The 26,602-nt window shown below is 39.1% G+C and overlaps 1 protein-coding gene across 1 annotated transcript in view; it reads left to right on the top strand.

Annotated features, from left to right (window-relative positions):
- LOC135232184 (glycerophosphodiester phosphodiesterase domain-containing protein 4-like) overlaps positions 1 to 26,602 on the top strand; it is a 104,792-nt gene that overhangs the window by 22,471 nt on the left and 55,719 nt on the right. The window contains exons 3-10 of the mRNA XM_064289519.1: positions 839 to 1,007; positions 1,976 to 2,035; positions 5,487 to 5,585; positions 5,657 to 5,750; positions 6,587 to 6,664; positions 7,416 to 7,561; positions 7,777 to 7,859; positions 17,639 to 17,789. Coding sequence (XP_064145589.1) covers positions 839 to 1,007; positions 1,976 to 2,035; positions 5,487 to 5,585; positions 5,657 to 5,750; positions 6,587 to 6,664; positions 7,416 to 7,561; positions 7,777 to 7,859; positions 17,639 to 17,789 — 880 coding nt within the window. The remainder of the gene's footprint in view (positions 1 to 838; positions 1,008 to 1,975; positions 2,036 to 5,486; positions 5,586 to 5,656; positions 5,751 to 6,586; positions 6,665 to 7,415; positions 7,562 to 7,776; positions 7,860 to 17,638; positions 17,790 to 26,602) is intronic.

Raw genomic sequence — 26,602 nt, 5'->3', positions numbered from 1 at the left:
GATGGCCAACATAGTCTCATGTGCTTACTTGATCCAAGAAGCTCATTCTTCACCAGTATCATTTTCTACCCCATAGTCCAGTCCAATCCCTGTCTGAAGAGTTGGCTTTGGGAGTGGTTCCTGTCTTGGGCTAACAGAAGGCCTAGGGACCATGACCTCTAGGGTTCTTCTTATTTTTAATGTGGTTGTTTTTTCATTGATCTATAGTTTATATATTTAAAATATAATTTCTCCAGGTTTTGCATGGAGATGAGGAAATTTCAGCATATTATCACTCTGCTATCTTGAAATGAAAAGTTTAAATTCTTTGGTATATGTACCTAGACTAAGTATGACATTATTTCTCTTAGCAGATCCTTAGTAATTTTCCTCTCATAAAGCACTTCAAGAACAGAAATATTTAGGACTGTTTTTAAAGAGCCAAAATCTCTCACACAGAACAGAGCAATTAATATGTTCACTGTAATTACAATTCTATTAAAAATACATGTGCACATGGATAAGGAAACTGCCAAGATTAAGGGGTTGGTATTATGGGAAGACGTTTTCGTTTTTTCACATTCTAGCATGACTCTATAGACTCGACGGCACTGGGTTTTTTCTGGAGCATGTCTGTATTATTATATTGTGCTATTAAAAAGAATATGATTTTTGAATATATGTTCTAAGGAACTCTTTTTAAAAATAATCTTACCATTTATACAAACCCCACTAATGTACCCAATTGCCTGCAGGACAGTGTTCAAAGTCTTCAACTAAATAACCCCAAAGATCTTCATAAATCTGTTCCCAGACCTCTTATCTTCTTATCTCTCTGGTTCTCCTATGCCTCATTCAGTCCTGTGTTGTCCCATCCTTGGCAGAAACTCCACTGCGTTCAGCTGTGTATTAAGGATGAAATACATTTTTGCAGGGCCACTTACTTAACTACAGGAATCTGGTTCTACTGGTCCATTGTTTTGTTGTCTCTTGTTGGGATCCTGACTGCCTACACTTCGTTGTTGTTGGTGAGTAATGCTTCCCATTTTCTCTCACTCTCTTCCTGAGCGGACTCATGAGGTGCTCCTGTCCCTGGTATGGTACCCAAATGGTTCTAGAGCCCCCAAAACCTACAAACTCCCCTTTTTTTAAAAGAGTTTGGTTTCATATCAGCTGCTTGAATTTAGGTACAAGAGGTAGAGAGGAAAAAAGGCTTGTGCTATTAGAGAATGTGCCTTACCAATTTGACCCTTTTAAAGGGTGGCAGCATATCCTCTTTCTATTCCCCCTGTTTCATAGTGTGTCTTATGGTTCACACAGTATTGTAATTTAGATACTTGTAGCTTCCCATCAGTAATACCTTTACACCCTGAACTATTTCATTTCATATTCCATCCCCAGGGAATCAGTCTTTCTGGGCCTTAAAAATTAAATTAGCTAGATTGTTAAATCTCTTCTAATGTGCAAATGCTCCCCTAGCCCAAATGAAAAGTAGATTAGAGCAAAAGTCTTTTGGCAATGGTGACCCTGTCTCTTTGCCTGACATAGCAGTGTAGTGTAGTGTGAGAATTTCAAGCCAGGGAAGAGAAAAGGCTGTGGAAATGGGAAGCATATGGGAGGATAACTTTAGGCAGTTGGAGTTTTTTAGTACTCCCGTATACAGAAGGCAGACATCTCTCTCTGAATCTACTGTTCTCTGTCCCTAATGATTTCCTGTTTGACACAGAAGGACCTAACCCCCAAATCAGCCGCCATTTGCATTAAGAAGAAAATTACAAATAGGAGGTAACATTTGACCTGGCTTTGAAGGGTAAGTGGAATGGGGAGAGAGAGCTTTCCAGGCAGAGGAATAGCATGTCAAAGTCCCAGAGGCTAAGAAGTGCAGGTATAGCAAGAAGTGACTATAGTGCCAGACTGTGGAATTTTGAGCTCCAGAACAATGGTTTGAGCAACAACTTGGTAATTTCAAAATTACCTCCTCTTTTCTCTTTTGCAGGTACTTGGATTTTTGTTGGTTTGGGAAGGGAACAAACTATACCTGCACTGGTGCCATAAGGTAGGACATCTGAATCCTCATAGGAGTCCTTAAAACCAGGACTGACTGTGCCTCCCTGGCACTCAGGGTTAGGTACAGAGTCAGTCAGTCCTTCGTTGTTTCCTCTAGAGAGAAGAGATTTACTTACACGATTTTAACTGAAATAATTTCTGCTAGATGTAACTGGCTTATTGAAGGAGTTGAACCCAAGACAAATTCAAACTTCATTCTTTCTCACCACTCCCTGTTAAACCCACTCTGTGGCCTTGTTTTTCCCACCCCGAAAAAATCTTAGGCAAGGATCTTAGGAAAGGTCCATTAGTTTTCAATCCCTTTTAGTCACAAAAACCTTTTTTAGCTCAAGAACATTCTTATTTCTGTTGTTGAAAGTTTCGGTTCATTGTAATAACCCAGCCTTCAATTTTATTAATCTTAAAATTTCTTCTCTCCCCTGTTCGGGCCTGATTCAGCCCTGGAAGCCTATACTGGTGAAGAGGGCATAGGGTCCTCTTCCTCTGGTCATCTCAGTTATTCTGTCTGGACCAGATAAATGCACAGTTCCTAGATCTTTTCCTCATGGGTTGTTTCTGTGTCACCTTCTGCTGAAAACCTTGACTTCAACTCTCTTGATGGAGTCAGTGCCTGTCCTTTGTCCTAAAATTTCTCTGTTAAGGTCCTTTTGACCCTCCCTTTTGTGGGATCCCTTTAAGATGACGCCAGCATGATTTCTTTCAAAGGGTCCATATCTGGTTCCCAGAAAACTGGCAACTTTGTCTACTATCTGTAGACATGCAGCTCATTTCCAAAATAAACCTCCTTTTGTTCTGCCACAGGCAGGAGCAGCTCCAGTCCCAGGCTTTTGCTTTTTTATAGACTTTTCCAAGAGTGGCTCTAATACTATTCCTTGTATTTCCCCAAATCCAGGAACATGTCAAATTCGCTGAGTGGTCCCCTTAAATCTTCTCTTACTCAAATGAGAAGTATGAACTGGAAGTAGAAATTTAAGAGTTGTCAGAATAAGTGAAAATTGAAGTCATGAGATCCTTAGGGAAAGAATGTAGACAGAAGTGAATAGATCTTAGTGAGATCACTATTTTAGAATGGGGACATTATGATCAATTAGCCACTACCAATTTATCCAGGGCTTTGAACTGGCTCGTTCCCGTTCAAATCCCTGCTGAAAATTTGAGTTTTCACCCCAGATATACTGGGTCAGAATCTACAGTTTAACAAGATCCCCAGGTGATTCTCCTGTATAATAAATTTTGAGAACCACTGCTCTACTAGTGGTTCTCAGAATTGATCCCTAACCAGCAGTATTAGCGTTGTCTGAGAACTTATTAAAAATGCAGATTCTCAGCAGGGGTCCGAACCAAAATGAACCAGTTGAAGGCCTGAATTTATTCCAGTTAAACTATTCTTATTACCATTCCGGCTTGTACCTCTTATAGAAACCATGCTCACCTTCTCCTGGCAGTTCTGCTGCTTGGCTTTGACTACAGCTGGATCTCATCATCCCCTTGGAAATCAGGGAGCCCAGCATCTCTCACCTTTATTCAGGCCTAGAGGATAGCCATAACAGTGCTTTTTAAGCATAGTGGCACTTTCATGGAGTCCTGGTGGCATGGTGGTTGAGAGCCCAGCTGTTAAACAAAAGGTCAGCAATTCAAATCCACCAGCAGCTCCTTGGAAGCCCTATGGGGCAGTTCTACTCTGTCCTATAGGGCACTATGAGTCAGAATTGAGTAGACGGCCATGGTGTATTTTTCAGTGTCTTCTGAGACCTCCCAGAGACCATGATAGGGGGTAGGTGAGCTGATCATAGGTGATAGCGTTCCAACATCTTTTTCTCCCTAAATCTTTGGATTTTTTCTTCCATACCAAGACATTGCTATCATCCCAATTTCATTAGGCATAGGCCACTATAGAACCAAGATTGAAGACAATTAGAACGACCCAAAGCTGCTTAACACTTGGATCCTGATATATTGAATCCAGAATCTCTGGCAAATGGAACTTTATCAATAAATTTAGCCTGATCTAAACTTATGTTCTTTTCTCCTGGTCTAGCATCCTACATATATGCTACAGGATTTTTGCCAATGTAAATGAGCAAAATCTTGCTATTCTTTTGTAAGCCTTAATCTCCTGAGGCATTCTGGGAGCTAATTGCATTTATAAGCCTGTCAGCAATGAGAGATGATGGAGGTGGGTTATGAGAACAGTTGGCATCCCCTTGGAAGGTAACTACCTCAGTTGGGCCTTCAAGGAAGGAAGGACCAGGCTTACTAGACTTGAGGGGAGAGACTGCTTCTATTGGCAAGACAGATTCTGTAGCACTTGGAATTTCAGTCTTAATGTACTCATGATAAACCCAACAAGGAAAAGGTTAGTGACAGGCATATAGCTTAGTTCCCTTCTACCTAGAGATGTCCAGGGTAGAATGAATGACCTAAATCAAAACTCCCTGTAAACCTGCTAATAACCAAATATCCTGGTAAACACACTAAAGGTATTTGTTAGCCAAAATGTAATGTATAGTCCATATGTATGAAATTTTTTTGGAGGGTATACCTGGTATAACTAGGTTGCTTATTGCAAATCTAAATAAACCTGGAATTTATAGATTTATGGGGTAGGGGACGTGGCTGGGTGGAGTTATATCATTAATGGTGTATGAAATAGGGATGTTCTATAGCCATTGTGGCCTCTTCTGTGAGGCAGTGTTTCTGCATATGTTGCTCAGAACACACCTTACATTTCTAGTCCCAAACCAGAATGTATCCTAATGCAGGAGAGGAAAGAACTTTCTTGACAGGATCAGATTTCTCCAAGGGGAAATGCTTCACCTATACCTTATGATTGTGTGTATCCTTTAAATCATTCGCAAACTTTGGCGTTGGGTAAGACCTGTGATTTATGAGTCTGATTTGGCAGCTTTTTTCATCTATTCAACAAATATTTATTCGATGCTTACTATGTGTCGGACAGTCTGCAAGACTCTGAGGATGTAGTAATAATACAAATGCTATCCCTGACTTCATGAACCTTACAGTCTTCTGGAGAAAACATACATTAAAGAGGTACTTACAAAATACTATTTTCTTATATTGAGTGGTATATAGAAGTAAATATTTGTTATGGCCATTGTTGAGAATGAAATAGGGACGCCAATTCAGGCTGAGGGTCCGGTTGAGGCTGGAAATGGTAAATTAGAAATGTCATCACACCACATGGTTGTGTAATATTTTCTAGCCACGCCACACAACGGACTTAGGAGTAGAGAAGGTGAATGATTGGATCCATCCAATATTGAGAGTTTGTAGGAAGGTTAAATTAAAAGAATGAGGAATGAGGACTCTGATGTTGTTGGGAACACACATACAATCCCCAAGGTCAGTTCTGGTTCCACCTTAGTGCCTGGAAGTCAAGAAATTCTTTCTGTTTCCTGAGATCCTTTCTGTTTTCCCAGTTCCTGATTCTTCTAGTGACTGCACTATCCATCACTTCGTTGTGGGTTTTATGCAAATTTTGGAGAGACAAGTGGCTGATACTTGGGCTATCTCTGAAGGTAAGCATCATCCTGCAGTTCTAGCACTGTCTGTCCAGGTGTATCCAGCCTGACTTCTGGCTTTCTCCCAGGTCTTTGCTCCCTACTGGCACCTGGTCTGCATAACTTTGATGATTATCCTTTCATGGCCTGTGTCCTACTACTTGGTCCAGTTGGAAGGAGAAGGTATGTCATTTTGGCAGACCCTTGCCTGACCCGTTCAGCTCTGGCTTTAGCTTATATACTGCACACGGTGAAACAGAGCCTTGGTAGCTAGCCAGCCCTATGGCTCTTTGAAAGTAGTTTAGCTCAGTACTAAGGCATGTTCCTGTGGTCTCACTCCCTGCCGTAAATGGCCTGTGTCATAGTATTTATTTCCCTGACCAAATAGGTCTTCTAAAGAGGGATTCTCCTTCTAGAAAAATAAGACTTTTTTCTATGTTGTTACATATTGACTGTCCGGGGATGGGGAGGGGGCAGTGGGACCATTTTAATTTTATTTGACCAGAGTGCTGATAGAGTCACAGTTCTTTCAGTTTGGTTTATAAAATATTACTAGTTTTAATGAATTTTTATGAGACCCATAGGTCCCTGGTTACTTCCCAGAAACTCAAAGCAGGCCCCTGTGAGTCCCTGTCACACCTGGGGACTCACAGCAGGAGAAAAGATTTTTGGTTCTGTCACTGGTTTTCTCTCAATCTTTGCCTTGAAATAATGGAAACAAAGAGAATCAGCTGTACACTTAATTGTTTTGAGAATAGAGTTATCTCTTACTACCCCTACTGAGGAACCAATAGAATCTCTCTGTAAGCCTCCCTGTTTACCATTGGTTTAGTATAGGGTATTTGTTTCCTGATTTATAGAAGGATACAGGCAAGAGAAAGACTGAATTGATAGTGATGCCATTGTACATATGTATGTTTGTGTGTATGTCTGTGGAGGATCAATTTTAGAAAATATTTCTGGGGCAAGAACTTAAAGGTGACAATAATGAATGCTTTTTTTTACTTCCTAAATTTTAGCTAGATACAGAAGATGCATGATGCCATGTTATGAGAGAGAAAAAACCCAGAGATGTCATATACTCACAAGGTTGAAAGGTTAGAGCTGGAGACCTAGTTTTGAAAGTCAATGAAGCATAGGTGGTAACTTAAAATGTCTTCAGAAGTCTAAAAGATGAAGTGTTGGAGAATGACCAGTAATAATGGGCTGTGGACAGGGTGCATATGTGTGCAAGGACAGAGAGAAAAAAACATGTAATATTTATTGAGTATCTGTTTTGAGTCAAAAAAGTCATAACAACTCTATGGGGTAGATGTTAGTAGTGGAATAGCCCCATTTTATAGAAGAAAATGAAGACCCAGAGAGGTTATGCAAAAATTAGAAAGTGGCAGAGCCTGGCTTTGAACCCAGGTTACTGTCAGCTCGTACCCTTCCATTATACCACACTGCCTTCAAATATAGGGACATGTTAGGTTGATCTTTACAGGCTTTAGGGCTTTCTCGAAATCAGCCAATCTCCTCCTCCTGAGAAGCTAATCCTTGACATTCCTTCTGCTTCGTTCCCTTTGTACCCCTGCACAATTCATTCCCCTGTCAGTTTCTAGTTCCAGTAATGCTGCCTTAACATAATGCCGTATTTTTGGACAGTCTTGTACTTTCACATGCAAATCACTGAAAGTAGGTAGGGATGTGACAGAAGTAGAGTAAATTAGCCAATCCACAGAGTCAGTGAAACCGATGGGCTGGGTATTTACTCAGACTGCTGCTTTGGGATAGTCAGTTGCTTGGGATGGGTCTTCATCTCCCTTTTCTTCTTTTCTCTCTTCCCCTTTCTTCCAACTTTTTCAGCTCTACAAATAGTTGTTGGACTGCCTTTTGTTATTGTCCTTTTGTTTCTCTACGTGTTGCCACTGGGAATTCATTCTCCCTGCATCCAAGATAAAGAGAAGTTAGGCCCCAAGCCAACCCTCTTTGGACATAGAGGTGCCCCCATGGTAGGTCTGACCATGGTGAACAGGGGTGAGTACAGGCGTTCATGGGGTGTATGCATGAGAGAAAGCGACCTCAAAACCATAGGAGCCCCTGAAGAGGAAATGGGTTGGCTTGAGATGATAAGAATAAGGAATTAATTGTTGAAGTTGGACTCAAACCCAGATCACTGGACTCCCAGTCTATTTCTCTTGACTGTCATTTATCTTTTCTTTCATAGTCCGGGCCTGAGAACACCATGATGTCTTTTGAGAAAGCTATTGAACACGGAGCCTATGGGCTAGAGTCTGACGTACATATAAGGTAAGAAAGCAGGATCAGGGATGGAGGTGGAAGCAGGAGAAGATAAGGTCAATTCTATGGAAGAGGACCAGTCTGACCCAAGGAGTAGAGGGGGAAGCCCTGCAGAGTTTCTCCTGTACTCATGGTGCATATGCAGATACCACACATATGAACCATATCCCCCTTACAAACCATCTGTACCCCTACATACTCAATCTAGGCAAAAATGGAATAAAAGGCAAATATCCTTCTACACACAGTACAAATCTTACACACACTCTGCATTTCCCACGCATAATTCAAATTTATCTCCATGGCAAACCGTGTACTATATACCAACACTCAACAATTTATTCAACTAACATTCACTGGGCATCTACTATATTGCAAGCTTTCTTCAGAGTGCTGAGGAAATGCAAATGAGTAAGGCATAGTCCTATCTAAGAGATGTTCCCAAACCAGTGAGGGAAACGTGGCATATTTACAAATAACCACAGTATAAGACCATTTGCAGTGAGTGCTTTCAAGAGAAGAATAAGGAAAGTGCCATGGAACCTCAGTGGAGGAAAAGGTTGCCTCCTATTGTGTGATTTAAAAAAAGTACCCTGTGCTCTAGGTTGGGATTCGGTTGGGATTTGAAGGAAAAATAGTATTTTTTGAGCAGAGTTGGGGAAAAGAGATGTTCCAGGCAGAGGCATCAGCTTATTCAAAGGAATTTAAATGAGAAATAGTAAGTTTGTAGGTCTGTAAGCTAACTTGTATGGATGCCAAAAGTGATATGCTTTGTGGGCTGGAGAGGGCTATGTGAGGAGAGGTGCGACTGAATGTAGGCCTGCCTGAGACTGGACCATGCAGAGCCCGGAATGTGTAATGAGCAGCCATGGGAGGTGTTACAGGAGAAATGACCTTATTGGAGATGTGTTTTAGAAGGATTCATCTGAAAGTCTGTAAGAAAGAATTGCCAGAGAGATGAGTAAAATGACTGTAGCAACAGTCCAAGGAGAGACAAAGGAAGACTTGGATCAGAGCAAGAGCAGGGATAAAAAGACATGCTTCTCAGTAAAATTGACAAAGCTGGGCAGCTGAGGAAGTGGGAAGTCTGGGGCCATCTCTAGCGTGGATATAGTAGTGTATGTGGTGTATATAAAGCCTCTTCACGGCCATCGTGTGAGGCAAGCAGAACAGAAATTAACATTCTGTTTCACAGATAGAGGAAACTGTGATTTGAACCTGGGTCCCAAGAAGTAAAGTGTATTGCTCAGGTCATATGGCTATAATGTACATGATACAGCCAGAATTAAAACTAGATTTCATGACCTCAGACCAGGGTTCTTGACGTTACCCAAAAGTGACAATCCTTCCATGTAGAATATTTTGAGTCAGGGTTAAAACTGGATGTTGAAGCAGAGCTGCCAGGGTCACTGGTGAACAAATGTCTAGTGGTCATGAGCATAATGTGGCAAGGGTGCTGGGCTAATGATCTCCTGATGCCTTGTCTTTTTCTCCTCACTTACTACTGTAATTTCAAATTTGATGTAGATTTTTCTTTCAACCATTCTGTTCTTCTGCTTGCTGACGTTCTTTTTTCCAGTGATCTTCTCCTCTGTGTACCTCCACTATCTGCATTCGACTGTGTGGATCGTAACAAATTATGGATAACATTGCGAAGAACGGGAACTCCAGAATACTTAATTGTGCTCCTGAGGAACCTTTACATAGATCAAGACGCAGTTGTTCGGACAGAACAAGGTGATACTGATTGGTTTAAAGTCAGGAAAGGTGTGCATCAGGGTTGTATTCTTTTACCATACCTATTCATTCTGTATGCTGAGCAAATAATAATGAGAAGCTGGACTACATGAGGAAGAATGGGCCATCAGGATTGGAGGGAGACTCATTAATAACCTGAGTTATGCAGATGACACAACCTTGCTTACTGAGAGTGAAGAGGACTTGAAGCACTTACTAATGAAGATCAAAGCCCACAGCCTTCAGTAGGGATTGCTTCTCAACATAAAGAATACCAAAAGGACACGAAAAGAGAGAGTGGAGGGAGAAAGCAGGCTGTCTCATTGGGGCGAGAGTAATTGGGAGTGTGTAGCAAGGTGTATATGGGTTTTTGTGTGATAGACTGACTTGATTTGTAAACTTTCACTTAAAGCACAATAAAAATTATTTAAAAATAAATAAATAAAAAAGAAAGAAAAAATCCTCACAGCTAGACCAATCAGCAACATCTGATAAATGAAGAAAAGATTGAAGTTGTCAAGGGTTTCATTTTACTTGGATCCACAGTCAACAGCTATGGAAGCAATAGTCAAGAAATCAAAAGATGCATTGCATTGGATAAATCTGCTGCAAAGGATCTCTTTTAAGTGTTGAAGAGCAAAGATGTCACCTTGAAGACTATGGTGTGCCTGACCCAAGCCATGGTATTTTCAATAGCATCATATGCATGTGAAAGCTGAATGATGAATAAGGAAGACGCAAGTGGAATTGATGCCTTTGAATTGTGGTGTTGGCGAAGAATATTGAATATACCATGGACTGCCAGAAGAATGAACAAATCTGTCTTGGAAGAAGTACAACCAGAATGCTCCTTAGAAGCAAGGATGGCGAGACTGCATCTTACAAACTTTGGACGTGTTGTCAGGAGGGATCAGTCCCTGGAGAAGGATATCGTGCTTGGCAGAGCACAGGGTCAACAGAAAAGAGGAAGACCCTCAACGAGGTGGATTGACATAGTGGCTGCATCGATGAGCTGAAGCATAACAACGATTGTGAGAATGGCTCAGGACGGGGCATTGTTTCGTTCTGTTGTGCATAAGGTTGCTATAAGTCGGAACCGACATGACGGCACCTAACAACAACAACAGTCTTATTGTTTCTCCTTTGTATGTGACTTTTTGTTTTTGTTGAGCTCTTCTCAGGATTTTTCTTTGTCTTTGGTTTTTTTTGTTTGTTTTAGTGAGTGTGGCTATGATATGCCTTGGGTTTTTCTTTTGGGGTCTCTCCTCTGTTGGGTTTCTTGACCTTCCTGAATGGCTATCCTTCCATCTTTCGTGATATTAGGAAAGTTTTCTCTCAGCAATTCCTCAATGATCCTCTCTGTGGGTTCCATTTTCTCCCCTTGTTCTGGAACTCCGATCACTTGCAAATTTTTGCTTTTGATTGTATCCCACATAATTCTCAGGGTTTCTTCATTTTTCATCATTCTTTTCTCTAATTTTTCCTCAGAGTTGTACCCAAGTGTTTGTCTCCAATTTTGCTGATCCTGTCTTCCATCTTTTCAGTCTTGCTCCTCAGCCCTTTTGTGACACTGTTCATTTGTGAAACTCCCGTTATTTATCTTTTGGATTTCTAATTTTTTTTTGTATGATTTCTAGTTGTGAATATATTGGCATTTTGTTTCTGTACTATTTTCCTGAATTCTTCCATTTCTTTGCCTTTTCCATGAATTTGCCTGTTTTTTTCCTTATTTTTGTCTGTTTTCCACTTCAACTCTTGGATAGCCTGTATAGTAGAGATTTGAATTCCCTATCAGATAGTTCTAGTGCCTTTTCTTCTGCTGTAAAGTTATTTGCTGTTTTGTTTTGGATGCCTACTGGAATCATCCTGTCCTTTTATTTTCTATATTTTGATATTGTCTGCTGTCTTCGGACATTCATTAATTAATTTCTTTATTGTAGATCTGTTTGTTTACTCCTGCATTTTTGTTTTATTTAATTATGTCTGAGCAGGCGGGCTGTGCGTTCTTTGTTGTTTGCTCGTTTGTGGTCACAGTACTTTTCACTTCCTTGTCCAGTGGGCGGGGCCAGTCACTCAGCTATGGTGCAGCAGGGCAGGTCCAGCCAAAGGGGAAGGGCTGGAATGGGTTGTTTGTGGCACATATTAGGGTGAACAAGGCAGGCCAGGATTCAGTGCTCGGCAGGTTTCAGTAGACCGTATCTGTACTGCTCGGGGGTGTGATGTTCAGTGAATGGTGCAGGTAGGCAGGAAGGAGGGGGAAGGTTGTGATGTGTGGAGCTTATATGGGTATGGGAAAGACAATACAGACAGAGAGAAGCAAGAGCCAAGAAAATAAAATAACAACAAAAAAAGATTGCTAGGGGAGTTTGCCATTGGAGTGGAGAGATGAGAAACCCAGAAATGGAGAAAAATAAAAAGGAAAAAACAGGGAAAAAAGAAAAAAAAATAACTGGATAAAAAATTGGAGGAAAAAAAAGGAAAACCCCCAGTGGTCCCACAGGTGCAGCTGAAAAAAACCATGGAAGTGGCTCCCAGACTGCGCAATATTGCTTGGCTAGAGGGGGTACAGTTGTCACACAGAGCCAGGTATGTAGGAGACAGGAAGAGAAGGTAAGTATAGAGAGATGAGAATTGAGAAATGAGAGTGACAGAAAGGAAGAAAGAAAGAAAAAAGAAGTGCCCCACAGGATCCCACCTACACAGCTGCACAAATTGCAGCAGCGGCTCCTAAGCTGTGCAGTGCAGCCTGGCTGGTATGGGCTCCCAAGCTATGAAAAGAAAAGAAACAAATAAAACAGAACAAAAGAAAGCAAAAAAAAAAAAAAAAAGCCTCGGGGATCCCAGCAGCGTGGTGTTGCGTCCTGGGGAAGTGGTTCCCCAGTGGAGTGGTGCTTCATAGGCTTTCAAGAGGATGCAAAGATGTCCCATGCATTCAGGTGTTCAGGAGAAAGGAGGGGGAGGTGGTGGGAGGCACAGAAGAAACAAAAAGAAATTGGAAAAAGCAACAGCAGCAACAAATGGCACTCAGGTAGCCATCCAGTGTGGGTGGGGTGGATCTAAGCAGCCCAGGGTCAAAGCAGTTCCCTCAGGGCCAGGAGACTGCAGCTGGTGGGAAGCAGAGGAGGCTGAGGGCAGGGGAGGTAAGAAGGGTGGGAAGTTAGAAAAGCATATATCGCTGGTTACCAGGTGCTCTGTCACCTGCTGGGAACTTCATGAAGCTGCTTTCCCATACTCCCTGTACACTGATCTCTGATGTGGGTGGGGCAAATCCAGGCAGCATGGATGCTGCACTTCCCAGCCCACGGAGCCACTGCCAGCCAGGAGGCACGGAGGTAGAACAGCAGGGAGAGTATGGGGGATGGGAAACATGTATCACTGGTTACTGGGTGCCCTGTCTCCTGCTGTGAGCTCCGTGAAGCTGCTTTCCTGTGCTCCCTGGCTGCCTATCTCCAGCAGGAATCCGATATGGTGAATCCGTGCTGTGTTAGCTGATAGGGGACCACCGCACATATTTCTCCTTGCTCTCCATCCTTTGCCAGTTTATTATTCCCTTCAGTGCTTGGCTGAGTTCTTTATCCCTTAATTTGGCACTTAGGGTCCCAGGACTGACATTGGTCTCTGTTTTGCTTAGTTTTTCGGGTCTTTGCTATGCAGGGACAGCATGGTATTTGTCTCTGTGGCACCATGTTGGCTGGAAGTCTGATAAGGTATTTTGATAAAAATTTTTTTAATTTTCATAGGGTCTCATTTGTTTATTTTGTCTTTCAGTGTTTGTGCTTTTGTTATTATATTAGAAAATCCTTGTTAAAAGCTAGGCCTAACAACATTGTCCCTGCATTTCCTCCTAAGAATTTTATGGTTTTACTTTTTACCTTTAGGTCCTTCATCCATTTTTAATTTGTTTTTGTATATGATGTGAGGCATTGATCCTGTTTCATTTTTCTGCATGTGGAAATCCAATTTTCCCAGCACCATTTACTGAAGAAGCTATTCTTTCCCTGTCAAATGGACTTAGTACCCTTACCAAAAATCAGTTGACCGTAGACGTGCAGGTTTATTTCTAGATTCTCAGTTCTATTCTAGTGGTCTATATGTCTATTGTTATTTGTCTCTATGCTATTTTGATTACTGTAGCTGTATAATATGTTTTAAAATAAGGAAGTGTGAGTCTCCTACTTTGTTCTTCCTTTTGAAAATTGCTTTAGCTATTGATGTCCTCTTGCCATTCCATATAAGGTTGAGGATTGGTTTTTCCATTTCTATGAAGATGACTATTAGGATTTTGACTGGGATTGTATTGAATCTGTAGATCACTTTAAGTAGTACTGACATCTTAACATATTAAGTTTTCCAATCCATAAGTATGGAACATTTTTGCATTTAAGTATTCTTTAATATTTCCAGCAGTGTTCTATAATTTTCATTGTATAAGTCCTTCATATCCCTGGTTAAATTTATTCCTAGGTAGTTTATTCCCTTAGATGCTATTGTAAATTGAATTGTTTCTGTAATTTTCCTTTCATATCTCTCATTGCTGGTGTATTAGAAACCCAGTTGATTTTTGTTTGTTGATCTTGTACCCTGCAACTTTGCTAAATTTCTCTATTATATATCTAGAATTTTTCTTGTGGACTCTTGGATTTTCCATATTCAGGATCATGTCATCCACAAATAGAGATAATTTTGCTTCTTTCCCAATCTAGATACCTTTTACTTCTTTTATTGAGCTGTCTAGAACTTCTAATGCAATATTGAATAGAAGCAGTGAGAGCGGACACCCTTGTCTTGTTCCCAATTTCAAAGGAAAAGCTCTCATACTTTTTCCATAAGGTTAGCTGTTGGCTTTTCATATATGCTCCAAATTATATTGAATGATTTCGCTTCTATTCCAATCTTCTTGAGGTTTTCATCAAGAAATAGTATTAGATTTTATCAAATGCTTTTCTTCATCTGTAGAGATGATCGGTCATGTTGTTCTTTTCCTTTGTTCTATTGATGTAAGGTGTATTATGTTCATTGATTTTCTAGTGTTGAACTATCCTTGTATTCCTGGAATAAATCCCATTTGGTCATGATGCATGAATCTTTTAATATGCTATTGAATTCTGCTCGTTAGTATATCGTTGAGGATTTTTGCATCTATATTCATAAGGGATATTAGCCTCCAGTTTTCTTGTAGTGTGTTTATCTGATTTTGGTATCAGGCTTATATTTGCTTCATAGAGTGAATTAGGGTGTATTCCTGCCTTATCTATCTTTTGGAAGAGTGTAATCAGGACTGGTGTCAGTTCTTCAGCCTGTTGCTGTATTGAGCCTCATACACATTGTTACTAATTTTTCTTCAAACAATTATCTTTTTAAGAGATTAAAAAATGGGAAAAGTTTTTTTTTTTAATATTTATCTACGTATTTATCATATCCTGCAGTCTTCATTCTTTTGTGTAGATCTGTTTTCAATTGATATAATTTTCACTTTGCCTAAGCAATCCTTTAAATATTTCTTACAGAGCAGGTCTGCTAGAAATGGATATTAGTGCCTTTTGTTTGTCTGAAATATTTTCATTTTACTTTCATTTTTGAAGAATATTTTTACTGAATGTAGAATTCTAAGTTATCAGCTTTTTCTTTCAGCATTCGAATATGTTGTTTTATTGTTTTTTTGACTTACATATTTTCTAATGAGTAATCTGTAACAGTAAACCCTGGTGACGTTGTGGTTAAGTGCTACTGCTGTTAACCAAAAGTTCGACAGTTCAGATCCACCAGGTGCTCCTTGAAAACTCTATGGGGCAGTTCTACTCTGTCCTATAGGGTCACTATGAATCGGAATTGACTTGATGGCAACGGGTTTGTTTTTTTTTAAGCTGCGATAATGATTATCTTTAAATTCCACTGTGATAATGATAATCTTTATACCAGTGTAGACACATGCCTGTTTTTTCTCTGCCTTCTTTTAAGATTTTCTTTTGTCGCTGATTCCTTACCAATTTGATTATGGTAATCCTTAATATGGTGTGTTTGTGTGTCTGTGTTTGTACACTTGTATTTATTCTGTTTAGAATTTGTTGAGATTTTTGGATCTGTTGATGCATAATGGTCATCAAATTTTGAAAAATTTTAACTTTTATTTCTTCAAATATTTTTTGTGCTTCACCTCTCATTTTAGGATTCCAGTTACACATATGTATTTCTGCTTTATTTGTCTCACAGGCCACATCGATATGCTGTTCTTTTTGTTTCAGTCTTTTTTCTCTGTATGCTACAGCTTGGAGAGATTGTATTGCAGCATCTTCAGATTCACCAGTCTTTGCATTATCTGTTGGTAATTTCATCCAGTGAAAAAATTTTTTTGTTGCTATATTTTTCACCTCTATGATTCCTATTTTTAAAAATGTATTTTCCATTTATTTCCTCTTATGGTTATTTGCTTTACATTTATTATTTATATATATTTTTATATTATTTAATATCCTTGTCTACTATCATCTCTTTCATTTTTGAGTTTTCTCTGTTGAGTAGTTTCTGCTATTATGGGTCAGTCACCTTTTATTTTTTTTGCTGCTTTGCATGTCTAAGTTTTGGTTACATACTGGACATTTTGATTTTACATTGCTGGGTGCTATTTTGTTGTATTCCTTTAAAGGATGTTGGACTTTTTTCTAGGAGGCAGAAACATTTGACTTCTTAGATGTTTGTTTTCAAGCTCTTTTATGATGACTCTAAATCTAAATTATTCTAGATGTCAATTAGCCCCATTTCTAAGGTGTGGTCCTCTGGAGTGTCTAATGAATATCCCAAGGTGCCTCCACTCTTCTTTTTACTCTTCCTAGAAGGAACTTGAATGATTAACACCCGTGTTGGCTCTGAAAACTGTTTGGTTTAGATCTTTCTGGTACTTTTTCTTTTCTTGCCAAGTTGTTCTTGCCAAGCTTTATAGAGTTTTACCCTACATGTATACAGATTGGTATTAGGCCATAGACTCAAGGGACTTCTGTGAAGATTTCTGGAACTCTTTCTTTCCAATTTCTGTGGGGATCTGGCTCACAAATTCCAGCTGCCTTGGCCTTTCTTTACTTTGATTTCTTTCTCCTCATTTTAGGTTTTCTGTGTGCCACAGTCACTTGCAGTAAGAAAGTCTGAGTATTGGTAGGGATTATCATATTTATTTTTTCTCAGAGAACATAATACTGTGCTCCCTGTTGTCCACTGACTGAAAAGAGTTATTTCCTTTATTTTGTCTAGTTTTCCAGTTGTTCATGGCTAGAGGGTAACTACCAAACCTGTTACTCTGTCGTGGCCATTGTACAAGTTCTCTTCATAGATACTCTATTGAGAAGGCAAGAGAGTTTTTTTTTTTCTTAATAGAAACAGAGATTCCCCAAGGCAAATAGCAAATAGCAGGACCAGAAACTTGTCTAGTGATACCATATGATGTGAGAGTTCTAGACCTAGGGCAGGTGCTAGACAGGGAAAGAGTCAGAAAGACACAAAGATTATGTGGACACCTGCTTACTATGGTCCTGGGGACCTCAGGACTCACACTTTCACTCACCCTACTCTCAGGTCACTACTATACCTGCTGCTTTCCTGGCACTGGAAATACCCTGAATAGAGAATCTGCTCTTTCACCATCACTAATATGATTTTTATACATCATGAAAAAATATTGATACCTAGGGCAGGAAAATATTGACATTAAAGTATAAATGACTCTTATTTAGTGCTTTACTGAGGTTTGTGAGGGAGGAAGGAACCCTAATAAGACTTGTGACGTTGGTAGGCTTTTGGAGATCTCTCTACCAAGAGGAAACCCCGATGGCATAGTGGTTAAGAGGCATGGCTGCTAACCAAAAGGTTCTCAGTTTAAATCCCTGAGGCGCTCCTTGGAAATCATACAGGGGGAGTTCTGCTCTGTCATGTGGGGTTGCTATGAGTCAGAATCCACTTGATGGCAGTGGGTTTGGTTTTTTTTTTTCTCTACCAAGATAGCTGTATTCAACTTACCTACACTTTTTTTTACACTTACCTCTCTTTTTTCCCTCTGTCTGCAGTTACGATAGTGTGCCTTTCCTCCTGCACGACCATGACTTCAAGCGAACAACTGATATCGGGGAGGTGATACCCAGTGCTTCCCTCAAAAGAAGTGAATTCTACAAGTGGGATTTCATATCGACTCTGAATGCAGGCAGATGGTTTTTGAAGGTAATAGAAAGATTAAGACAGAGTCCTCAGCTCAACAAACCTGCTTTGAATCTCTCTGCTTGCACTGCTCTTTGAGATAAGACCATTGGTAAAGATAGGCAAGTATACACACAGTTTTATCCCAGTTTGGTAGCAGGGTTCTAGCACTGGCAGAGGGGCTTTCTAGTAATTCATTCAGTTGAATTGCTGCTCTCTACATTTCCTGGAAAGTCCAAAGACATACGTGTAAACTTGTCGTATAGTTCCTTTTCGTTCAAGCATTTCCTAAAGTTCTACAGGATGCCCCCCAGGTACAGTAGTCCTAGCTTATCATGTACAGTAGTCCCCCCTTATCTGCAGGGGATACGTTCCAAGGCTTCCAGTGGATGCCTGAAACCATGGATAGTACTGAACCTTATATATAGTATGTTTTTTCCTGAACATCCATGCCTATGATAAAGTTTAATTTAAAATTAAGCACAGTAAGAGATTAACAACACCAACTAATGAAATACAACAATTATAGCAAAACAGTGTAATAAAAGTTATGTGAATGTGGTTTCTCTCTCTCTCTCTCAAAATATGGCACCGTACTCATCCCTCTTCTTGTAATAATGTTGAGAACTTTCACCTTTTCACTTAAGCCTTTAAAGGATGAATTTTGGGGGAAACTTTTTGGTGATGCCATATATTTTCATTAATGGCAGGGATGCTGAATCATTGTTGACAGTTATTTATTATTTGAAAAAAGGAGGTGCTAACATCAAGCGGGCCATGTTTATACCATGGCCCAGGAAGTGCATCACACTTCCTGCTTACACTTGAGCCATACTCATACTTATCATACTCAGCTTTCCAAAATTATACACAAAATACTAAGTAAACATTGCACTTGCTGCACATAATTGTTATCAGTTTAATTTTGAATGAAACATTAGAAGATACGGGGTGACACATAAAGGCACTTTGCAGTTTCCGCACGGAATTGTTCTTTGAGTATGTTTCTTCTGAGTGCTACCTTCTCTGCATCACCTTCTGGTTGTCTTAACTGGGAGATGCTCTCCATCAGTGAGGTGAGGACTTTATAAAAGATGTCCTAAGGGAGGTGACTAATACAAGTGGGCCATATCGGTCCCATAGCCCAGCAAGTACATCACAAACTATTTTCACCCTGAAAATAACTCAGTACTTGAATATTTCTGAGTACTGATAACCATGCCTTCCCAATAACGCAACGGAAATAATAGACGTCTTTGCAAGCCTTATACCTTATCTCACTGTACAGAAGGCAAAAGACACAAAAATTTCACATAATCACTCCTCCAAGAAGCATTGCCTTATCCAAATAGCTCTCAGCACTTTTCAGGCTGTTGCACCAGTATAGCCATACGCACTAAAGTGGCTCAAATGTCTGCCAAAAAACCTCCAGGAGTGGAAAATGTAACAGGGACATATATGTACCAGCACCCTTAAAAGGAAGCACTTTATGGTTTCTCTTTGGCATATCCAAATTGCCAGCATCACTTCTTAATCATTATTCAGTAAAATAAGAGTTCTTGAATGCAAGCACTGCAGTACCACAATAGTCGATCTGATAACCGAGTTGTCTACTAAGTGACCAGTGGGCAGACAGTGGATACCCTGGACAAAGGGATGATTCGTGTTCCAGGCAGGATGGAGTGCAATGGCTCAAGATTTCATTACACTGCTCATTTAACATTTTTGAACTACGTTTGACTGCAGGCAACAAACTGTGGAAAGTGAAACTTTGGATAAGGGGAGACTATTGTACATAGCATTTTACCAGGCATTTTGAGTAGCTCACAGTTTTATATATGAGGAAGACTAGAAACATAACTATTCTTGATTCCTTCTTCTTGCCATTCAGCATATATTTATTGCATACCTACTGGGTACTAGTGTGCACATATCCAGCGTTAATAAAGGTCACAGGGTAGTATAAGAAACAGACAATTACAATACATTGTGATAAGTGCTAAAGGAGTATTTCAGGTTGCTTTGGGAACACACAAGAACAGCTTCTAACTTTAGTATGGTGAGTGGTGATGGGAAATTCTAGAATAAGGAGGTGTATACACCAATAATGGGTGTGATAAAATTTAAAGCAAGGGCTGTGTGATAAGTAATTTTGAGGCATAAATGAATAGTTCTACTTGAGAGGGTTGGAGACTACTTTGTGCAAAGATGTCATCTCTTCTGCGGGAAGATGATTACTCTACGGGAAACCATGAGTATTGATGGTAGTGTGTTTCAGAGATCACAGCATACTCGAGCAAGAGGGATGTGGTGTGTGTATATGAGGGAGAGGGAGAGCAGGCGGAAAGGGAGAGGCGGAGAGGAGATAGAAGAAAGATGGCAAGAGTCTGGGAAAACATTTTGAAAGGTGATTTTAGGAATTCTTAAATAACAAGTTAGTTTAGAATTATTCTTGAAGATTTTTAAGTGGGGAAAATAAAAGGTCGTATATGCATTTGATAAAGCTCAAACCTGCTTTCTTAAGGAAAACAGAACACATTTTCCCAGCTTGTCTTGTGGCGAGGGTGAATCCCTGTGACCTAGGTTCTGCCAATCAGATGTACTCATTTGAGAATTTGATTTTGAAAGTAAGCATCTGAACAGGATAAACACATTGCTGTGGAGTCAATTCCGACTCATAGCAACCCTATAGGACAGAGCAGAACTGCCCCATAGGGTTTCCAAGGCTATAATCTTTACAGAAGCAGACTGCCACATTTTTCTCCCACGGAGCAGCTGGTGGCTTCAAGCAGCTGACCCTTCAGTTAGCAGCTAAGCGCTTAAACACTGTGCACCAGGGCTCTTATGAACAAGATAGACAGTGGATATTCATATTTCTGTCATATGCATGAATAGATATAGTAGCATAATTGAGGGGAGGGGTCAACTGTGGCACTAGCTTTCTTATCAGGTAACAGTGCAATTAAGAAAGTGAATTTTAAGGTATTTTTTATTGTGCACTAAGGGTGGAATGGAATTTTATTTATATTGGATGTGATGGGTTATTAGATCCTGTTTAATGTAAAAATAGTGAAAAGTGAGGAATTACATAGGGATAGATTTATCTACTGAGAGTCCACTTAAAATTTATTCTGTTGTTGTTAGGTGCCTTTGAGTTGCTTCCGACTCACAGAGACCCTGTGTACAACAGAATGAAACACTGCCTGATTCTGTGTCATCCTCACAATCGTTGCTATGTTTGAGCCCACTGTTGCAGCCACTGTGTCAGTCCACCTCATTGAAGGTCTTCCTCTTTGTCTCTGACCCTGTACTTACCATGATGTCCTTCTCCAAAGACTGGTCCCTCCTGATAACATGTCCAAAATATGTGAGATGAAGCCTCAGTCTCCCATCCTCACTTCTAAGAAGAATTCTGACTATACTTCTTCCAAAACAGATGTCTTCATTTTTCTGGCAGTCCATGATATATTCAATATTCTTCACCAACACCGTAATTCAAAGGTATCACTTCCTCTTTGGTCTTCCTTATTTGTTGTCTGGCTTTCACATGTATATGAGGAAACCAAAAATACCATGGGTTAGGTTAGGTGCACCTTAGTTTTCAGAGTGACATCTTTGCTTTTGAACACTTTCAAGAGGTCTTTTGCAGCAAATTAATTTCTCATTAAACATTTAATACACATATTGTTTTGTGACATTGGCTGCCAATACGGTGATGTATCAACAGTCTCCTTTTCTTGATCTTGGGTTCCCCATTTCCATTCGTCCCAACTTTCCTGTCCCTCCTGCCTTCTTGTCCTTGCCCTTAGACTGGTGTGCCCATTTAGTCTTATATATATGGTTGAGCTATGTGTATTATTGTTTGTTTTATGGGCCTGTCTAATCTTTGGGCAAAGGGTGAACCTCAGGAGTGACTTCAGTACTGAGTTAAAGAGTGTCCAGGGACAATACTCTTGGGGTTTCTCAAGTTTCTGTCAGAACACTAACTCTGGTCTTTTTTTGTGAGTGAGAATTTTGTTCTACATTTTTCTCCACCTCTGTCTGGGACCCTCTATTTTGATCCCTGACAGAGCAGTGGGTGGTGGTAACCGGGCACCATCTAGTTGTTCTAGGCTCAGTCTGGTGGAGGTGTGGTAGTTATAGTCCATTAGTCCTTTACTAATCATTCCCTTGTATCTTTGGTGTTCTTCATTCTCCTTTCCTCCAGACACGATGGGCCAACTAACAGGCTTTTAAAACCCCAGTTGATACTCACCGGAGTCGGACGTAGAACTTTATTTTTTATAAACTATGATTTTTTTTTTTTTTATGTTATGCCAGTCGAGCTAGATGTTCCCCAAGACCATGGTTCCCAGGCCTCAGCCCATTATCTCGGTCTCTGAGGGCGTTTGGATTGTCTGAAGTTTCTATGACTTTGCCCTGGTCTAGATGTGCTAACTTTCCCAGTATCGTATACTGTCTATCTTACCCCTCACCAAAGTTACCACTTAGCTACTATCTAGTTAGGCCTTTTGCAGCATATTTGCCCAATGAGACATGTCGTTTGATTTCTTGACTGTTGCTTCTACAGGCAATGATTGTAGATCCAAGTAAAATGAAATCCTTGACAACTTGAATATTTTCTCCATTTATTGTGATCTTGCTTATTGGTCCAGTCGTGAAGATTTTTGTTTTTGTTATGTTGAGGTGTAATCCATACTGTAGGTTGTAGTCTTTGATCTTCATCAGTACGTGCTTCAGATCCTCTTTGCTTTCTGCAAGCAAGGTTGTGTCACCTGCCTATCGCAGGTTGTTAATGAGTCTTCCGCCAGTCCTGATGCCGTGTTCTTTGTGTAGTCCAGCGTCTTGGACTATTTGTTCAGCATAAAGATTGAATAAATATGGTGAAAGGATGCAGCCCTTACACACACATTTTCTGACTCATTCTGTTAGCTAGTGTAAATACAAGAGATAGCTGAAGGTAGATTTGTGATTACTGTAGCTCCTCCAAATATTTGTCCTCTTGAAGTACATGGCCTATAAATGCTGCTTCTGTAAGTTAAAACAATAGGATTACTCTGATATTCCAGGCTTCTCTGTATATGTAGGATCTGTAATATAATTACCATCATAGATGAATAAATAGATACATAAAAACTAGAGATGCTCCATTAGCATGTGTATTTTGGATTAGTCAGCCATAGCGAACATCTTGGCTAATGCATATTCCAGATGAGAAGGCCGTTATTGTATCTGACATATAATTTATGGCTTGGAAAAGTCTTATTAGGATTTGTTGAATTAAACACGCTCCTAAAATTGAGCCAAAGTTTCATCTGGCTGAGATGTTTGATCGAGCAGGGAGGTTGATGAATGAGTGGTTGATAATTTTAATTAATAGATGAGTTTTCATATGTTGGTTACTTGATGGTCCTTATAGTTGAAAGACAACATTGGTTTTCATGTGACTGGTCATGGTTAAATTCCACGTGACAGCTATGATATATTTAGGTATTTTAATTACTAGTTTTCAAGATTTTCCTCCCAGAGCATCTTGTGTCTGTGAATGTCTTGGGTTATTTGGAGGTGGTAGAGTTGTTTATATTATTGTACTAAATTTTGGTGAAAATTTTCAGGTTACTACTTTAGTATATTTAGGTTGTATGCTTGTAATGTTGCGTTATACTCTTACTATGGCTACTGAGCAATATCCTGAAAGTTGAAGATCACATATGAGTATTTGGGTCTTTATTTTTAGGTTGGATTGTGGAGCTTTCTTTGCTTGCATAACAATATGGTCAGAAGGTGGTTGAAGTGACGTTGGCATGTGATTTAAAACATTTATAGAATTGGGTAATTTTTGTTGGTGGAGAAACTGATTTTGTTTGTGAAGTTTAGGCTGGTGGCTTTTTGTTGGATGGGCATATTCATGAGGCATATTGGTCTGCAGTTTTTTTTCTTTTTCTGACAGTGTTGTTACCTTGTTTTGGTATTAGGGTAATGGCCTCATAAAATGAGTTGGGAATTCCTCTGACCTCATCTATTTTCTGGAAGATACTGCATAGAATTTATTCTTTGTATGTTTGGTAGAGTTCAACAGTGAACACACCTGGGCCTGGAGTTTTCTTTGTTGAAGGTTTTTAATTATAAATTCAGTTTCTTGACTAGACATAGGGCATTTCAGATTATCTCTTTGTTCTTGAGTCATTGTTAATAGTTTGTGTGTTTCTAGGAATTGGTCTATGTCATCTAAGATATCAAATTTATGAGCAGGGTTGTTCTTAACATTTCCTTAATTTCCTATAAATTACTGTAGCATCAGTAGTGATATTCCCTCTTTCATTCCTGATATTGGTTAATTTGTTGTTTTTTCTCTCCTTTTGGTACAGCCTGGCTAGAGATTTTGCAATTGTATTGATCTTATCGAAGAAATAATATTTGGTTTCATTGGTTATCTCTATTGTTTTTCTGTGTTTAATTTCATTGATTTCTGCTGAAATCTTTATTGGTTTTTTTCTTCTGATTACTTTGGGTTGATTTGATTTTCTTTTTTCTAATTAAGGTGGAAGCTTCGGTTACTGATGTTAGATCGTTCTTGATATAAGCATTTAATACTATACATTTACCCATAAGCACTGCTTTAACTGTATCTTGCAGATTTGAAAATGTTACATTTTAATTTGTATTTACTTCAAAATGTTTTAAAATTTCTCTTGACTCTTCTTCCTTGATCCATGGGTTATTCAGAAGTATGTTTTTAAAGTTCTGAATATTTGAGGATTTTACAAGTATCTTCGTATTATTGATTTCTAGTTTAATTCTGACTGCATGCTTTATATGATTTCTGTTCTTTTATGTTTTACTAAGATTTGTTTTATAAACCAGAATATGACTTGTTTTGATGAATGTTCCATGTGCACTTAAGAAGAACGTGTGTATTCTGCAGTTGTTGTGTGGAGTGTCCTGTAAATTTCAATTAGGTGAAGTTGGTTACTAATGTTGTCCAAATCATATATATCCATATGGATTTTTCTGCCCATTTATTTTATCAGTTACTGAGAAAGGAATGTTGAAGTCTGTCAGTATTGTTGACTTACGTATTTCTCCTTTTACAGCTTTCAGGTTTTGCCTCATGTATTTTGAAGCTCTTTGTTAAGAGCAGGCCTGCTAACACCTTGCTTTTAGCTTGGTGAGACCAATATCAGACAGCTGATCTACCAAACTATTAGATATACATGTTGTTTTAAGCTGCTAATTTGTGTTGATTTGTTACAGCAGCGATAGAAATCTAATACATGAGATAATGTCCACCTTTGTCTTTCATAATATTAATTCATTAACCTAGAAAATTAAATATATCAACAAAATATTACCATCTCAAATCTATAAAAAAGAAAATATATCATGATCAAGTGGGCTCCATCTTGGAAGTAGAACACTGGTTCAACATTCATAAATCAATCAATGTAATTTACCATATTGACAGTCTAAAGAGAAAAGAAGACTACATAATGACTTCACCTGATACAGCAGAAGCGTTCAACAAAATTCCATTCACAAAACTCTCGGCAAGTTATAAATAGAAAGGAACTTCCTTAAGCTAATAAAGGAGAATGTCAAAAAACCTACAGCTAACATTCTTAATGGTGAGAGAATGAATGCTTCTCCCCTAAGACTCGAATCTTCCCCAACAATGCCTTCCCTCATCACTCCTATTAAGTATTACAACGGAAGTTTCAGACAGTGCGTTAAAGATAGAAAAAGTATACATATTTGAAAGGAAGAAAGCAAGTTGTCTCTATTCACATGCAACATGATTGTTTATGTAGAAATTCCAAAAGAACCTACAAAAAAGCTCCTAGAACCAATAAATGAGTTTTACAAGGTCCCAGGATACAAGACATATATATAAAAGTAAATTGTATCCTCAAATACTAATAGTGAAAAGTTGAAGTGTGAAATTAACATAACAATAACATTAGTAGCACCCAAAAAGTCAAGTACTTACGCATAAATCTGAAAAAAAAATTGTGCAGCATCTGTATGCTTAAAAATTACAAAACTATGATGAAAGAAACCAAAGAAGATCTAGATTAATGGAGAGGTATGCTATGTTCATGAATTGTAAGAGTTGATCTTAAAATGTGTATAGTTTGATTGATAGATTCAAGGCAATCTGAATCAAAATATCAAAATTCAAGGAATCTATTTTTTTTCAGGTGTCAACAAGCTGGTTCTAAAATTTATATGAAAAAGCAAAGGAATGAGAAAAATCAAAGCAATTCTGAAAAAGAAGGCAGTTGTAGGACTCACGTTACCTGATTTCAAATCTTACTATAAAGCTACAGTAATCAAGAAAGTGTGGTATTGGTGAAAGAATAGGCAAAGATCATGGTACAGAATTTTAATCCTAGAAGTAAACCGACTTTGACAAAGGTACAAAGGCAGATCAATAGAGAAAGGAAAGCCTTTAGAAGAAATTTTGTTGGAAGAATTGGATGTCCCGTATTAATCTCAACATATACTTCACACCTTAGAAGAAATTAACTTAAAATAGATCATGGAACTAACTATATAAAACTTCCCAGGCTGTAATCTTTACTACAGCTGATTGCTAGGTCTTTTCTCCCACATAGCAGCTGGTGGGTTTGAACCGCTGACCTTTTGTTTAGCAGCCAAGTGCTTAATTAACCACTTCACTACCAGGGCTCCCGTTAAAATGGCTCATATCAAAGAAACTGACAGTAGCAAATCCTGACATATCCTTCAGGGATGACTGTGAAATCAGTGCATCCTCAGGTGCAGGGAAAATTAGAGAATTTATTGTCAGAAGAACTACTGTAAAAGAAACCCTCAAG

Source organism: Loxodonta africana, chromosome 7 (genome assembly GCF_030014295.1).
Source record: "Loxodonta africana isolate mLoxAfr1 chromosome 7, mLoxAfr1.hap2, whole genome shotgun sequence".
In the NCBI taxonomy this organism is placed as follows: Eukaryota; Metazoa; Chordata; class Mammalia; order Proboscidea; family Elephantidae; genus Loxodonta; species Loxodonta africana.
The sequence above is the reverse complement of the archived record's forward strand: the minus strand, read 5'-3'. Positions and strand labels throughout refer to the sequence as shown.